Source organism: Lepidochelys olivacea (assembly GCF_965140295.1).
Source record: "Lepidochelys olivacea isolate rLepOli2 genome assembly, chromosome: 1".
Taxonomy (NCBI): Eukaryota; Metazoa; Chordata; order Testudines; family Cheloniidae; genus Lepidochelys; species Lepidochelys olivacea.
Window position 1 is genome coordinate 57,715,257 of NC_140411.1, and position 16,537 is coordinate 57,731,793.

Here is a 16,537-nt window from a genome sequence, read left to right on the forward strand (position 1 = left end):
AATGATTCCCAACATTCTGTTCACCTTTTTGACCGCCGCTGTACACTGAGTGGATGTTTTTAGAGAACTATTCACAAAGATCTCTTTCTTGAATGGTAACAGCTAATTTAGACCCTATCATTTTATATGTATAGTTGGGATTATGTTTTCCAATGTGTATTAATTAAATTGAATGTCATCTGCCATTTTGTTGCCCAGTCACCTAGTTTTGTGAGATCCTTTTGTAGTTCTTTGCTCTCTGCATGGGACTTAACTATCTTGAGTAGTTTTGATTCATCTGCAAATTTTGCCACCTCACTGTTTGCCCCTTTTTCCAGATCATTTATGAATATGTTGAACAGGACTGATCCCCATACAGACCCCTGGGGACTCCACTGTCCATTTACCTCTGTCCATTCTGAAAACTGACCATTTATTCTTACCCTTTGTTTCCTATCTTTTAACCAGTTACCGATCCATGAGAGGACCTTCCCTCTTATCCCATGACAGCTTGCTCTCCTTAAGAGCTTTTGGTGAGGGACCTTGTCAAAGGCTTTCTGAAAATATAAGTAAACTATATCCACTGGATCCCCCTTATTCACATGCTTGTTGACCCCCTCAAAGAATTTGAATAGATTAGTGAAGCATCATTTCACAAAAAACATGTTGACTCTTCCCCATCAAATTATGTTAATCTACGTGTCTAGCAATTTTGTTCTTTACTATAGTTTCAACTAGTCTGCCCAGTACTGAAGTCAGGCTTACCAGTCTGTAATTCCGGGATCACCTCTGGAACCCGTTTTAAAAATTGGCATCACATTAGCTATCCTCCAGTCATTTGGTAAAGAAGCTGATTTAAAGGATAGCTTACAGACTAGGCATCTGATGAAATGAGCTGTAGCTCACGAAAGCTTATGCTCAAATAAATTTGTTAGTCTCTAAGGTGCCAAAAGTACTCCTTTTCTTTTTGCAGATACGGACTAACACGGCTGCTACTCTGAAACCAGACTAGAGTTAGTAGTTCTGCAATTTCACATTTGAGTTCCTTCAGAACTCTTCAGTGAATATCATCTAGTCCTGGTGACTTATTACTGTTTAGTTGATCAATTTGTTCCCTCCTCTAATGACACCTCATCTGGGACAGTTCCTCAGATTTGTCACCTAAAAAGAATGGCTCAGATTTGGGAATCTCCCTCCCACCCTCAGCCGTGAAGACCAATTAACAGAATTCATTCAGTTTCTCCACAATGGCCTTACTGTCCTTGAGTGCTCCTTTAGCATCTTGAACGTCCAGTGGCTCCACTGGTTGTTGAGCAGGCTTCCTGCTTCTGATGTTCTTAATTTTTTTGCTATTATTTTTTGAGTCTTTGGCTAGCTGTTCTTCAAATTATTTCTTGGCCTTCCTAATCATATTTACGTTTCCCCTCAGGTCTATGGCTTTCTCATGCTTTTGTATTGGCAGAGTAGCCTACAAAACTTTTGCAGTCTTCTCTGCAGCAGAGTTTAATAGTCTTCACAATGAGCCACTAAACTGAGTGCAATGAAGTCACCTGACAAGTCACCTTTCCTAGTTTCTTCTTTGGCATCTCTGTAGTAAACCTTTGCCCAGCTGACTTGATTCAGAAATCTGCCAGAAAGAATGGCTTACTAGTTTAAGATTCAAATTTGAAACCCAACACTCCACAGAACCAGAGATTACAATCCTGGCAGGACCAACAAAGCTCTTTAACTTTCTGGGTTAGAAAACTGCCATTCACCAGAAAGGGGTATTTAGACATTTGCAAATCAGACAAAAATGAAAACTGCCAGAGAATCTTTAGTAAGAGTAGGGGTTTGCCCTACTATCTCTGCCCCAAATTTCTTCTCCTCCCTTCTCCAAATTGTTTTGCAGTCTACTATGTGTTGGTTAGTTGCTATCTTCAATCTTGGCAGTTCATTTTAGTGGATCTCTATAGTGCGCACATAATTTGTGAAGTCCTTTGGGATGAAAGCAGCAATATAAAAGTAAACATTACTCCATTGTTTTTACTCTTTACTGGGGACATGGAAACCATTTCTGTCAAGTGATTTAATATTGGGATGTGGAGCAGTGAGTTTTCATGTGGACTTATAAAGCCAAGAGCTAACCTCTGCTCTTTTTTCTAAAGAGTTTTAGAAGAAGCTATCACAATTTATTATTTGCAAAAAGAACAGGAGTACTTGTGGCACCTCAGAGACTAACAAATTTATTTGAGCATAAGTTGTCATGGACTACAGCCTACTTCATCAGATGAATGCATGCATGCATCTGATGAAGTAGGCTGTAGCCCACGAAAACTTATGCTCAAATAAATTTGTTAGTCTCTGAGGTGCCACAAGTACTCCTGTTCTTTTTGCGGATACAGACTAACACAGCTGCTACTCTGAAATTTATTATTTGTAATTCAGTGGCAACTAGAGACCCGAATCAGATTTGGTGCGTGGTTATAGTAGGTGCTCTATAGAGAGTAGAAAGGTAGTCCCTGCCCTGAAGAGTTCACAGTCTGATCTACTCAAATATTACTATTCCTCTTGTGCTGTCTGAACAGACTGACTACACAATGTCTATGAAATAAAAAACTAAATCCCATAATTTGCGGTGCTACACCAGCTTCATTTGTCTTGGAAGCAGAAAAGAGACACATCACATTTTTAAGTTTGTATGTAAAAAGGCTGTCCTGTCTCCTGAACTTTTCTGTCTCTGCCAGAATGATAATACTTCCCAGTTCTGACAAAGGACTGGTGTTAAAATACTATTGTAATCCCCACCACATCCTGGACTGCCTTGGTCAGCACAACGTCTAGGTCACCACATTTAATGTGACAAACTGCAGCTGGCATGTAACTGAAATCACTTGTATGTACTAATCCATTACAAGTAAGAATTACCAAGATGAGTTTGCTCCTATTGTTTTCACTCAACACAGCAGTAATATAAATAAATAATTGATTACAAGTCAATGTCTAGACGAGAAATACTTTGCTTTAAGCCTCATCAGTGAGTTCATTTGTCAAATACTAATTATTACTAGGCCCATAATCTGCCAACCATATAGAGAATGATCCCTGCCAGTAGGAAATCAGGAATACATTCAAATAATAAGAACATTCTTAGGCTAAAGGCCTGAACTGCTCACTGGAGACATACATCCAGCAGACAGACAGCTAGCCCTTTGTCAGTCACATCAGCTCAGGATTCAGACATGTAGATAACTTTATTCTTTAAGGGCCTGATACAACTTTCAGTGAATTGGAATTCAACTGAAAGCAACTACAATATTCCCACTGAGTTCAATAAGAAATAGATAAAACCTCAAATTATTCCTTCTGGCTAGGTGATACCTTGGGGAATTAGTCTGAGAACTGGACACCTGTGTGGAACTGGCTAGAGAAACTCCATTTCACCCAGAATCATGTGGATGGAGGACATTTGACAGCTCTCTTCTGATTATAAGAGAATTAGGGCTGCAGGGTAGGAAAGTCATCTTTGTGAATTTCTGCAGTGTTCACTGTGAGTAACAGCTTGCACCTATGAGGAGAAATCAGGAGGGAATTAGGGGGAAGAGATGCCATCTTACATTGATAAGAGGGCTTTATTTGCAGTTTTACTTGAATAACCATTTCTGGGATTCAGAGAGTAATAGATACAGTTCTTCCAGTAAATGACAGACTATTTTTGGGAAGATAAAGTCATTATCGTAGAAGACGGAAAAGCACCATGTGAAATTCCTTTTGGTGAAAGCAGAAAAATTTGCCATATCACATCACTGGAAAAAAGAAACCAGATACTGTGTTTCATCTTTTATCACTTAGTTAACCTGAAATCTAATCTGGTCATAAGAAATATTTGGGAAGACTGGAAAACTTTCAGTTCACTTTCTCCCTTCTTTAAGCTCAAACAAAGAAATGTCTTACAGAATTCTCTCCCCTTATGTTTTCTTGGCATCAGTTTATAATAGGCACTCACTCATTTCTAATTCCTGTGGCCTTTGCTGAAACGACATTAATCATTACAAACTCTGAGACCCTATTCACATTGAGTAGCCAAACCATGTTTCAGAATTATGCTCTCACTCTACCCTAGGCACGGGCAAACTTTTTGGCCTGAGTGCCACACTGGGTTTTGGAAATTGTATGGCGGGCCGGTTAGGGAGGCTGTGCCCCCACCCCCATCCAACCCCCTTGCTTCTTGCCCCCGACAGTCCGCCCCGCCCCCCCCAGACTCCTGCCCCATCCAACCCCGCCTGTTCCCTGACAGCTCCCCCAGAACCTCTGCCCCATCCACCACCACCACTCCCGCTCCCTGTCCCCTGACCGCCCCCGGAACCCCTGCCCCTGACTACCCCCTACTGCCCCATCCAACCTGACTTCCCTCACGGGACCCCTGCCCCCATTCAACCCCCCTCCCCCCCCCATTCCCCACCCTGACCCCATCCACACCCAGGCCCCTTGATCACCACCCCAAACTCCCCTGCCCTCTATCCAACCCCCTCTGCTCCCTTACCGTGCAGCACAGAGCACCAGTGGCTGGCGGCGCTACAGACGCGCCACCCAGAGCGTTGCATCGGTGTAGTGTAGTAAATTGCTCTCCTCCGTAACTGCTACCAGTAGCACATTCTTATGCGGAGCAGTTTAATACACTACACCGGCAGCATGGCGCACTGAGGCTGCGGGGGAGGGGGAACAGCGGGAGGGGCTGGGGGCGAGCCTCCTGTGCCAGAAGCTCAGGGGCCGGGCAGGAGGGTCCCAGGGGCTGGATGTGGCCAGCGGGCCGTAGCTTGCCCACCTCTGCTCTACCCTATCTTCTTATGATTTTAATGTTTATATCTTTGAGCATGGTTGTAACTCAGTTTGGCCCTATCCACACTGGCCAACCAATCCATCCACTGAACCACTGTTTCCAAACGGAGTTCCAAGCAGAGCATGGATGGGGTCCTTACTATGTAAGTGGCACATGTAATTCCCTGGGAACTCGGCTATCTCCCTAATAACAGCTTTGAAACAGAGCTGTCACTTGGCAGTGGAATACAGGACCAATCTAGGACACCACCCACATAGTGATCAGGGCCACTCCCCTCCTGTGATCTTTGATGACTACTTTTTCCTCTTCTGACTGTATTTTGGGGACTCATCTCAGTCCCCCTTTTTCACTTGCAACAGCTCTGCATGGGTTACTGAAGCCCCAGAGCCTACTGCAGTGAACTTCATAGGCCCGTGAGAGGCTAGGGATGAAGATCTGCTTCGTGGTGGAAAGAGATAGTGAGAGGAAATATTTAAATGATCATTTGCATGAGCCTTCTCTACACCCGGCTGGGTCACACAAGGTCAGTGCAAACTGGGCATATGAGTGGTAAGTGTGTTCGGTGCTGCTGTGTAAAGCAGGACCAAGATTTAGGAAGTTTTACTACTGATCTTAATGGGAGCAGAGTTAATCTAGTGCCAAGTGTTTTTGCAAATCCTGCCCATACACTGAAGAACTGATTTCAGTAAACATAATAGCCAAGAGGCTTTTTAAATTGTATACAAGGTTTTTGTAAAAGGTCTGTCAATCAACACTTTTATTTGTCTTTTTATTTCTCCTTTTATTATTATTACTTTGATCTTTAAACACATTTCTGCTAGTGATGGAGAAGAGTTTAGATAGATCCAAAACATATCACTGTAATATAATTTGAAAACCTGGAGACTTCTTTATTGCATTAAGCAGACATTAGCAGACAGCAAATGAAAAAGAAAAGGGTGAGATTTTATTTTTAAAAGGTCTTAAAATTATACTTACTGCTTGTAGAGGACATGCGGCTGTACTCAGATCTGCAAGACAAAAATCTTAGTTCAGCAAGGCTGTACTATATTTAAATCTTTAAAAGATCATATACAAATTTGGCAAAGGAAACTATTGACTTTATTTAATTTGTTTTAAACTGTCAAATTGCTTAAAACCTACATACAGTTATTTTTATAGTAAAATAACTCACTATGGAAAATATTTTGAATGTGCCCTCAAGATAGCGGACATTCTGCAGGAATGTTAAAAATATCTACAGAGACTACACAACTAGAGAAGAAACTCTTTGAGGCTGTAACTAGTTTTCCAATACTGCTGGATTTTGACCCTCCTCCCCTTCCAAATATCTCCAAAAATGCTTTGCACCTGAAATTTCTAATGTGCATTCTGTAGACAGAAGAGAAATTGAGTTGTCCTTTGCACAACATTTGAAGGAAACCATAAAATTGGTCTTAGAGATATGATTAATTGAAGAACAAGGTTTTTACCCTTTGGAGAAGTCTTTTCTGTCTCTTTTTTTCTTCTTTATAATGTCATATCTCAACAGAGCCCCAGTCTAGAAGTTCCACATTAGTTTTATTCAATTTATTGTCCACAACAAGAACTAGTGCTGTTCAGTATTTTGAAGGAGGCTAGGTAGTTAATTTTGCAGCTGTTCACTATATAACTCTGAATCTTTGAAATTTTTATTCATTCCTGAAGGAGCTAATAAACTTTTATGGTCACCAATTAATCTGTGATTTCATTTTACAAATCAAAATATAAGCCCTTTTTATTGTGAGCTGGGGCTGAAAGTTTGTCAAAGATTTTTAATAGAAATCACAGGTTATTCACAATGTGTTGACAACTCTAAATGTTGTGATATTTTATGCTTTTCTTAAAGCTCCAGATCTTGGAAGCAAGTCTGAGACTCTCAGCTTTTTATTTTTCAAAAAAAGTAAATTCCTAGCCCTCATGTTTGCACAGAAAAACTGAAAAAGTTACTCAAAAGACTCAGAAATGAGAAAACATCTGATAATTTGCTCACAGAACAAACAAACAAAACCCAAAACAGTATGTTGCTCTCTTTTTCTAATAAAGATAGCTAGCTGGAATACTTGAGCTCTGGAGCTCTTGCAAATATTTTAAGCATTCTAGGTACTATACAAAATGAACAATCACTTTGACAGGTCATAAATTTAAACAAGTTAAATATAGAAGTAAAAATCTCCTAAATCATTTAGCCCCAGCTTCCTTGAATGTCGTTTTGTTCCTGCTAGTTCATGTACTGATGTTGTTCTCATCCCCATTTTAAATGTTCCAAGTGACGGGGCTTCTACCAATTCCCTCGGGAAAGCGTTCTGTGGTCTGTGTTCTGAACATAGACTGGGGAAGGGATGCAAGAAGCGACTAGTGGAGCAGTAGCAGCTGTTACAGGGCTTGATCCTATGTTCACTGAAGTCAATGGCAAAGCTATCATTGACCTTAATGGTGAAGTATCGGGGCCACAGTCTTGGGCAGTACTGGGGACAGAGGCTGGGCTTTGTAGCAGCCATTAGTTCTGCATGTTTTAAATGAAGGATGTTACCCTTTAAAGGCGAAATGGAAGGTGAAATTCAGGCAAGAATGGGTAAGGAGGATGCATCTCCTATACAGGATCATTTTCAGACCTTCCAGGTATCTTAGGGGGAGGTAGTGGAGTAACAAAGGCTCTGAAGCAAGGGGGTGTGCGTATTATATATATATATATATATATATATATATATATATATATATATATATATATATATATATATAGGGAGTGTGTGTGAAGGGTTGTTTTACTCACTGTCCAGTCATTGTTTCTATTTCTAGGTTTAACAGCCTCTCCTCTCTCCCATGTCTAAAAGTCTCCTTCTCCAGGCCTTCTTTATACCAGGAAAAATAAATTATGTAAGAGCCGACAGCCCTCCTGCTGCCTGCTCCCTTTGCTTGCCCAGCACTGGCATGATGACACCTATTGTACTGAGATTTTTCCCTAGCACCTTTTACCTAGGAAGTATTCTTTCACACCACCGTTATGCCTAAGAGGCTTCTTTTCATCCTTAAATAAACTATTATTAAATAGGCACATGGGGAAGAGCATGGTATAGTGAATTAACTACAGGCTTATGAGTCAGGAGAACTAGATTCTATTGCTGACTCTGACACCAGCTTGCTGTGTGACCTTGAGCAAGTCACTCAGTTCCTATGGATCAGATTATGATTTCACTTATATTGGTATAAATCCAAAGCAACTCTACTAACTTCATTGGATTTCCACCAGAGTAACCGAGATCACTGCATTAGTGTAAGTGATAACAGTGTATTTTAATGGAGTTGCTTTGGATTTCTACCAGACAGAGAAAGTTCAGAATATGACCATCTGTGTCTCAATTTAACTACTACAAAGGGATGTTTACTAACATTTTAATGGTTTTGGAGAGCCTCCGGTAGCAGTATTCTTCCTGTGCTTTAAACTGCCATTTATAATATTTTAAATACAGTGGACTAGAAATAACCACACCAGTATGTGGCACGCAGCTTCTGGTGTATTTCTCAGGTGGCGGAAAGCATGATGCTTACCTGCCTAGGATTTTGTACCTTGTTCTTTAAATAGTAGTACACAGTACACCAAAGGAATGAACCACTAACCAATAATGCATACACTGTTCTGGCTCAATTATAGTAGATGTCAGTACAGATCTCCCTGCTAGAAAAATTCAGTTATTAAAGTCTACGTAAAAGTTGCTTTCAAGGACCATATCTATAATAATATATTAGCAGGTTTCTCTACTGAGATATGAAAAAGCACACTGGAACTTTTGCATTACATTGGTGATGTCTGGTGGTAAAAATCATTTCAATACCAATCTGTGACAAAAGCTCCATTTAACATATTTGAATACTCAAATCACAGGTGAATTCTGTACAGTGCCATGACAAGAGTGATATATAGAAATATAGATATTATGTGAAAGTTACAAAAAAAACCCAAAGGTAAAAACAGTCCTTAAAAATAGGTTACAGCAGCAACGGTTTCTTCTCCTGAGAGGTTTCAGAGTAGCAGCTGTGTTAGTCTGTATCCGCAAAAAGAAAAGGAGGACTTGTGGCACCTTAGAGACTAACAAATTTATTTGAGCATAAGCTTTCGTGAGCTACAGCTCACTTCAATGGATGCAGCATCCGATAAAGTGAGCTGTAGCTCACGAAAGCTTATGCTCAAATAAATTTGTTAGACTCTAAGGTGCCACAAGTCCTCCTTTTCTTCTCCTGAGAGTTACACATAAATGGACGTAATATATGATGTGAGACTGACATCTGAGGGATGAACCAAATCAGCTAGAAGGAAGGATTTAATCAGAAAAATGTGAATGATAATTGGGAATCGTTTATGAACACCATACAGATGCCAAAAATACCACAATCAAGAAAGAAGGCCATACTGGTTTAAAAAATGACCTGGTTAAGAGGGGAGGGGAAGGCAGCTATAAATATATAACAAATGGAAGAAGGCAGAAGTTGATAATAATGAATATAAATCAAGTAGGAATTGTAGAAAATTGATAAATGAAGCAAAGGGACACAAGGAGAAATCTATGGCAGCACAGTTAAGGACAATAAGAAAGAGTTTTTAAAATATATTAGGAACAAAAAGAATCCTGACAATGGTATTGGTCCATGATTAGATGAAAAGGTAGACTAAATAATAATGCAGAAAAGGAAGACATGTGCAGTGAATATTTCTGTTCTGTATTTGGGGAAAAACAGATGATATACTCTCATCATATGGTGAAAAGAATACTCTTTCCATTCCACTAGTATTTATGGAGGATGTTAAATAGGAGCTACTAAAGTTAGACATTTTTAAATCAGCAACTCCAGAACACTTGCATTCAAGAGTTTTAAAAGAGCTGCTGAGGAGCTCGCTGGACCATTAATGTTGATATACTATACTTAGATTCCTGTAACGTGTTTAACATAGTATCACATAACATTGTGATTAAAAAACTAGAACAATATACAATTAACATGGCACTCATTAAATGGATTAAAAACTGGCTAACTGGTAGGTCTCAAAATGTAATTGTAAACGGGGAACCATCATTGAACGGGCGAGCTGGGTTTCAGAGCCTGGGCTCCAGCCCAAATGTTTACAATGCTATTTTTAGCTCTGTAACACGAACTTAGCGAGCTTAACTCAGTTGACCCAGGCTCTGACTCTCTTTGCTGTGGGTTTTATTTTCACCCCTGTGTAGATGTATCTTAACACACAAATGTACAAATTCATAGGAGAGTGTCTATAAGCTGAGCTGTGTGGCACCAAAAAATAAATAAAATCAACTCATGAAACTATTTATTTTATTTTAAGCATCATGGCCTCTTTGTTTGAAGATGAACATTAAATAGATTATTTTAATTCTGTTTCGACATGTAAGTATTTTACACCCATTTTACAGCTAGGTAAACCAAGGTACAGAGGGATTAAATGACTTATCCACGGTTACGTAGTGAGCCAGTGACAGAGCCCCGAGTAGTACCACTACATAATGGTAGCATGGTCAAGAAGCTCACATATGCCATGTAGTGATCAACTGTGAGAACACAATGATGAAAAGGGATGTTTAAGGAAACATTTAATGCACAAAAAACTAATAAGTAACAATGTAGCCAGGTCCCAAATGTGTTCATAATTTGTCAAATATACTTTTAAAAATATCTGATATATGATGCATGTTCATATAAGATAAAAAAAGACACCAGCTTGGGTTTCTCCATGTTGACACAAGCATTGCACAAACACCACTGTTTTCCTGCCTCCCAAAATTAGGCAAGAGCTTTACAATTTAATAAGCAGTGGATTCAATTTGAAATGTAACCATGAAGACATATATAAGTGGAACATTTATATTTTGTCCATACAGTAAGTTATAACTGCCTTTCTTCTTATGTTCTACATGGGTATTTTTTCCTGACTTTCACTAAAAGGATTAATTATTAATTATTTGAAATGTAAGTGGAAAAGATTCTTAAAGTCACAGTTTCAAATAACTTCTAATTAAAGAAGGGAAAAATTAGAGCTTTGAATATATTAGTAAATTAATATTGCAAGTTGTTAACTCTTTAAAGCTTTTCACATGCATTAAAAACCTTACTACAGACCTCAATCCTGCACTCACTGAATTCAATTGAAGTTTTATCATTGACTTCAAAAGACAGCAAGAATAGGTCCTGGGCATTAAAAAGTATATGCACAACAAATTCTAAAATTATTTTAAAAGATAACTTTGTTTTGGTATTTTTCATTAAAAATATAGCATTGCACAGAAAACTGTGCCTTATGGTTCATATAAAAGGTCATGAATCATAAAAGCCATATAGATTAATTTTAGTAAAACTAAGACAAAGAAAACATTATGGCAAGTCACTCTTTCAGACAGTTTAGTATTAATTTTTCATTTGCATACATATATGTCACCATCCTCCTTATTTGTTGCTTCCCCCACCCTTCCTTCCAATTAAAGGAGAGGCTATATATAAGAAAAAAATAAGGCCATGTATATTTCTCTCTCTCTAAACATGCAGCTTTCCTCAATATCAATGGGTGTTCTGCCACAGATTGCAGCTGTGTATGGTGGCATATATGTTCTATTCTCCTTATTTAAGTACTTGGCAACTCAGCCCAATCCAGTCTTATTGGATTCAGTAACTTAAAATATACTGGTTTTGATCTGCTTTCCAACTTGATCAACTGAAGAACATACAATAGCACAAAGATACATTCAAGTGGATTTGTAAAACGATGGTTTAAAACTGGAATCAAACTCTGCTGTAGAATAGGGGTTTGCCTACTATTGTGGCTAACAGCAGCATCAGCTCAGGAAGAAAAATACATTTTATGGAACTATTTCATGAATTATAGTGTTAGTTGTTGCTATATAACAGTTTTAGCAATACATATATATAAAGCTCATGCTTGAATAGAGATGAAAATGGTTCACAAAGCTTGGATTTGCTAGAGTGTCAACACTATTATTCACTAAATGACAGAAAGAGACCACTTGATGTATAATAATAAAACTGCTACTGAATGATTTTGACAGTTGTTCTAAGAATACTTTCATAGTATGATTGTTGAACTTAAAAATAGGTGTCAATTGATTCTTTTTCAACACCGAAATAGCTACATAACAAGGAAACCAGCTGAGTTTTTGCAATACTATTATGAAGATACAGAAAACCCTATTTCTGCTTTAAGAGTAATAAGCAAACAATATGAGTAGCCTTGATAGAATTCAATTTTTATATAATTTTGACACATAATATTGATATTATTTTTAAACATTTTTTATCCATTTAAATTTTCACAGTTGAGGGAAATCACGGGTGAGTCAGCCAAAATTATTTAATGACAGCCGTTGTGATTAAAAAAGTTAAACTTTATAACCATTAAAACACAAATTGTCAACAACATGTCAAAATATACAAAGTAAATAGCCTTCCATCAAACTCTAATTGGCTAAGTAGGAACTGCTTGAGAACTTATCTGTAAATTTCTATTATTGATGGAAATATTTTTTCATCCGTTTGTGTATGTACGGTGAAATCAACGTTTACCAACATTTACCAAAAAAAAAATCTCATCCTTCCAACCCTAAATATGAGCAGCTGATTTGGTGAGTAAACAAAAATAAAAATATAGTTGCATGTACCTCTTTCACATGTTTATCACAGACTAACATCTGCTAAACATAGTAAAATAATGAAAATACAATGACCTATTTCTTTTGAAGACATATTTCAGTGTAAAGCATTCTAGTTGATAATTACCATATGTCATGGTTAAAATTCCACAAAACAGTGCGTTCTTCTAAAGCTACATGTTCCAGTGTCAAAAGTGTGACAGGGATGAGACACAAAATCATCCATATTAACAGCTCATCAACACCAGACATAAGCAGCTGCCACGCTGATCACTAAGGTCTAAAGGCTAATGTCACCATCTGGGGCAAATCCTTTCAAGTGCCCCTTCCAACAAAAGACAGGTTTTTCTATTTTGGAAGAGCATGGTAAATTAAAAGTGACTTGACATGTCAAGGATTTTCTGAACTTTGACCCAGCTATGAATTAGCTGATTATGTTGTTTTCCCTTTATTCGCATTCCAGATTCCCAGAGGGTAAAATGAAAAGCCTGTTGCCCAACAAATAGAAAAAAAAGTGTGGATTTTTTCCTTTATGCTGAAGCCAGATAAAAAACATTAACCTGCAGGGACTAGTCATGTCCACAATATTGTAGCTATTTAAGGTGAAAGGAAAAATAGCCCACAATCTCTCAATCTCAGAAATGTGCAGAAAAATGTGTAATTTATAACGAAGGTATTTAAATTTTGCTCATTTGATTACGATGAATATAAAAGGAAATCATAAACCTAATCCCATATGCAGCTGAATCCCTTTTTTTTTTTTAAACCAGTAATAATATTATTTTGAAATTGTATACCCAGCATCTGACAGCAGGTGGCAGAATCCGTTTCACTGTTTTGTCACACTTCTGGTCTTGTACACTAGCATAGTGACATGGATCTCATACATTGCAAAGGGTATAATCCACCAGCACAAGTTGAGCTCAAGGTGCCTCCTCTTTTCCTGAATCTCACTATGGGACTCAGAAGCAATTTGAACCCATGACTGGTGTGAGAGAGGGAAAGAGAGAAAGCCCCCTTCTTTACTCCCCAGACTCCTGTATGCGGCCAGGGACCAAGGTGAGAAACAGGAATGCTCTTGACTCCTCTGACTCCTTCACAGCTGGAAAGGAAGCATCTGTTGTACACATGCACAACCGTATGCCTCTAGCTTGGGTCACGCAGAGAAGAAAAAGTCCTGGCAAGAATTGAGGAGGTACTGACCTGGGAGGGAAGGATGGCAGGAGAAGACTTTCAAGCCCCTTTGTAGGACCCAGAAAAGATCTAGAGCACCTGGGACAAGATGGAGAGGTGGCAGCCTCCTCTAAGCAGAGCCAAGAGGCAGCCAAGGGCTAAAGGCACCCCTCCATGCTCTCCCTCCCTCCCCCTAAAGACAGGAGAAGGGAGGGAGATGAGACTAAGAGGTAAGGAGGGCTGCGAATCCCTTGTCCATGGCCCCCTCCACAGAAGTCCTACTTGAGGACTCAGCCTCTCTTCCCACAGGAAGCCAGGTGACAGGAGAAGGCAGCAGCATCTGAGATAGGGCTGCAGTGGAAATACCCTGTCTCTGCCATAGAGAGGGGCAGAAGGTTGCAACAACAGTAGATGGGAGTGAGAACAGAAGGGGATTTGGAAAAAAGTATTGTCTTGTGATCAAAACACTGGACTGATCCTCAGGAGATTTGGGTTCTGTTCCTGGATCTGCCATAGTCTTCGTGTGTGACCTTCACCAAGTCATTTACTATGCCTTGGTCCCCCATCTGTAAAATGAGGATGACGATAAAACTTTCCTGCCTCAGCTGGCTGTTGAGAGAGTCAATTCATTAAGATTGTGAGCTGCTCTGATACTATGAGATAGAATATTTCCTGCTTCCCCAGGGCACTAAACAGGAGGATCAACAGGTGGGAGCTGGCTAAGAGATACCCCCCACCCCAATCCTTTGTGGAGCTGGGCAGGAGAAGACAGGAGCTGGAAGGAGACAGCCTCTTGGCTGCAGCTGTCCCAGTCTTGTGCACAGCAGTACATTTCAGCTCCTGTGCATGTCCCCTGAGAGCCTCTGCTGTGGGCTTGCACACTCCCTTGTTTGTATGGGCCTTTCTGGAATACAGTATAACAAACAGCCAGGAAAACTGAGTCGAAATCAAAGGGGCACTCTGGGGCAGGCCAGCTGCACCAACATGTAATGATTATTTGTGACTGTCATTATAGATACATCTTTTGCGTGCCCTGACCTAAAGCCAAACCTAGGGAGCAACTACCCTGAGTATTTATGACCCAGCCCAGATTCAGCTCAGTGTTTGCCCAATCCGCAAGGTAACGCTGATAGTGCAAAGCTTGAACTTAACTCACCAGGCAAGACACAGAACAGGGGAGCGAGCTGCGGACCCGCTGCTGCCTCTCGGAGCAGGAGCAAAAGAAAAGAGGAAGCAGAGAAAAGCAACAAGTGCAGCAGCATCTCTCTCCGTCTCGCTGCGAGATCGGGGGGGAATCAAACCAGCAAGACGCAGGAGCTGAGCCAGCCAACCCCACCGCCCCCCCCACTGGCTCCCCAGGGATGGCGGGGGGGGGGGAAGTACCGCCCCGCCCCCCCCCCATGCGAGCCAAGCGGGCTCATTTCTGGGGACCGCCCCCGGCCAGGCTATCCGGGGCTCAGCAAGCCTGCCCCGCTCCCCTGGACCCCATGCCCTCGCTGCAGAGCCGGGGGCCCCTCCACCCGCATCCGGGCCCCAGCGCCCCCCTTTTGCCTCCTCTCCCGCCCCTGCGCTGCCTGCGCCCCTGCCCGGGACTCACCCTCCTGTCTCGGCTCCCGAGTCCACGCAGTCATCCTCGCCGCCCGGCTTCCTCTCCATGGCAGGCGTCAGGGCTCCATCTCCGCGGCCGCCGCCGCCTCCTCCCCTCCCCCGGCTGGCTGCGGCCGCCTCCCGCCAGCGCTGGGGGCGAGGAGCCCGCGCAGGCCGCCGGGCTCCCCTCTCCCTTGGCAGCGAGAGCGTGTGCGGGAGCCTCCCCGCCTGCAGCCGGCTCCGCCGCGCGGCTCCGGGTGTCAGCGCCGCTCCCCTGGCCCGGCCCCCTGCCCGCCTTCGCGCGCGCGGCTCCTGCGGCTCCCCCGCCCGCGCCGAGGCCGGCCCGCGCCACAGCAGCGACTCTCCCGCTGAGAAGGGGGCGCAGCCCTCCCCCCACGCTGCGGAAGGGGGTCTGTCCCACAGGTGACATCTTCGCTGAGAAGAGCTCCCCAGCCGGGCCCTATTAGTTATTACAAACACATCTGGGAGTCACACTCACACACACGTGCTTGGGAGCACATGACACAAACTCCAAGGAACCCACCCTGCTAGGCTCCAGTGGCTCTGGCTGAAGCCTGCCTTCTCCCCCCTCGCTTTGCTGGTTACAAGGGGCTACCTTTCAGGGGCCTGGGTCGTATATAGTCTGAGACGTACTTTGAGATCTGCTGGGATGAAGTGGGAAGGATTATTGCCTGGGCTTTTCAAAGGGACTTGTCGACACTAGGAAGTGTTGCCAGTTTAACCATACTTGTAGTTAAAGTGGTAACCCACTCCCCTGTTGTGGGCGCAGTAAGGTAGCTATAAAGGTGCTTTCTTTGACTGGTTGAGCTGATTCTGGTTCAGGAAATGAAATAAATTATGTGGGCATAAGGCCCTTCATGCCCCTTTATAACTGCATGCAGACTACAGTTTCAGGTGCATAGCAGTATCATGATTTTGGTTTTAAAAAAACCCAACCTTTAACCAACATATAACTTTTCTAGTAGACCAAGCTGAAGAGAGTTGCGTGCCCAATGCCCATTGAAAGTCACACTCTGATTTCCTTCCCCAGACCTGAAGAGATCTGTGTAGCTCAAAAACTTGAACCTTCTACCAACAGAAGTAGGTCTAATAAAAGATGTTACCTCACTCTCTCATTGAAGATATATGGAGCTTTCTCCCTTCTCACCTGGTTTCAACTTGTGCTTGATACTCCAACAAAGTTAAATACAATTACTTTTTAAATTATATCATCCCATTCTGCAGTCAATCAGCACACAATTCCTACTGACTCAAAAGAACCATACAAATAATT

At 41.5% G+C, this 16,537-nt stretch overlaps 1 protein-coding gene across 3 annotated transcripts in view; it reads right to left on the minus strand.

Annotated features, from left to right (window-relative positions):
• Window positions 1-15,495, minus strand: part of FAM124A (family with sequence similarity 124 member A) — a 69,453-nt gene extending 53,958 nt beyond the window's left edge. For all 3 annotated transcript variants that reach the window (XM_084609875.1, XM_084609874.1, XM_084609873.1), the window contains exons 1-2: window positions 15,254-15,495; window positions 5,777-5,808 (exon numbers count right to left, since the gene is read on the minus strand). In XM_084609875.1, coding sequence (XP_084466001.1) covers window positions 5,777-5,808; window positions 15,254-15,312 — 91 coding nt within the window. In that variant the 5' untranslated portion in view covers window positions 15,313-15,495. The remainder of the gene's footprint in view (window positions 1-5,776; window positions 5,809-15,253) is intronic.
• Between the last annotated feature and the right edge of the window lie 1,042 nt (window positions 15,496-16,537).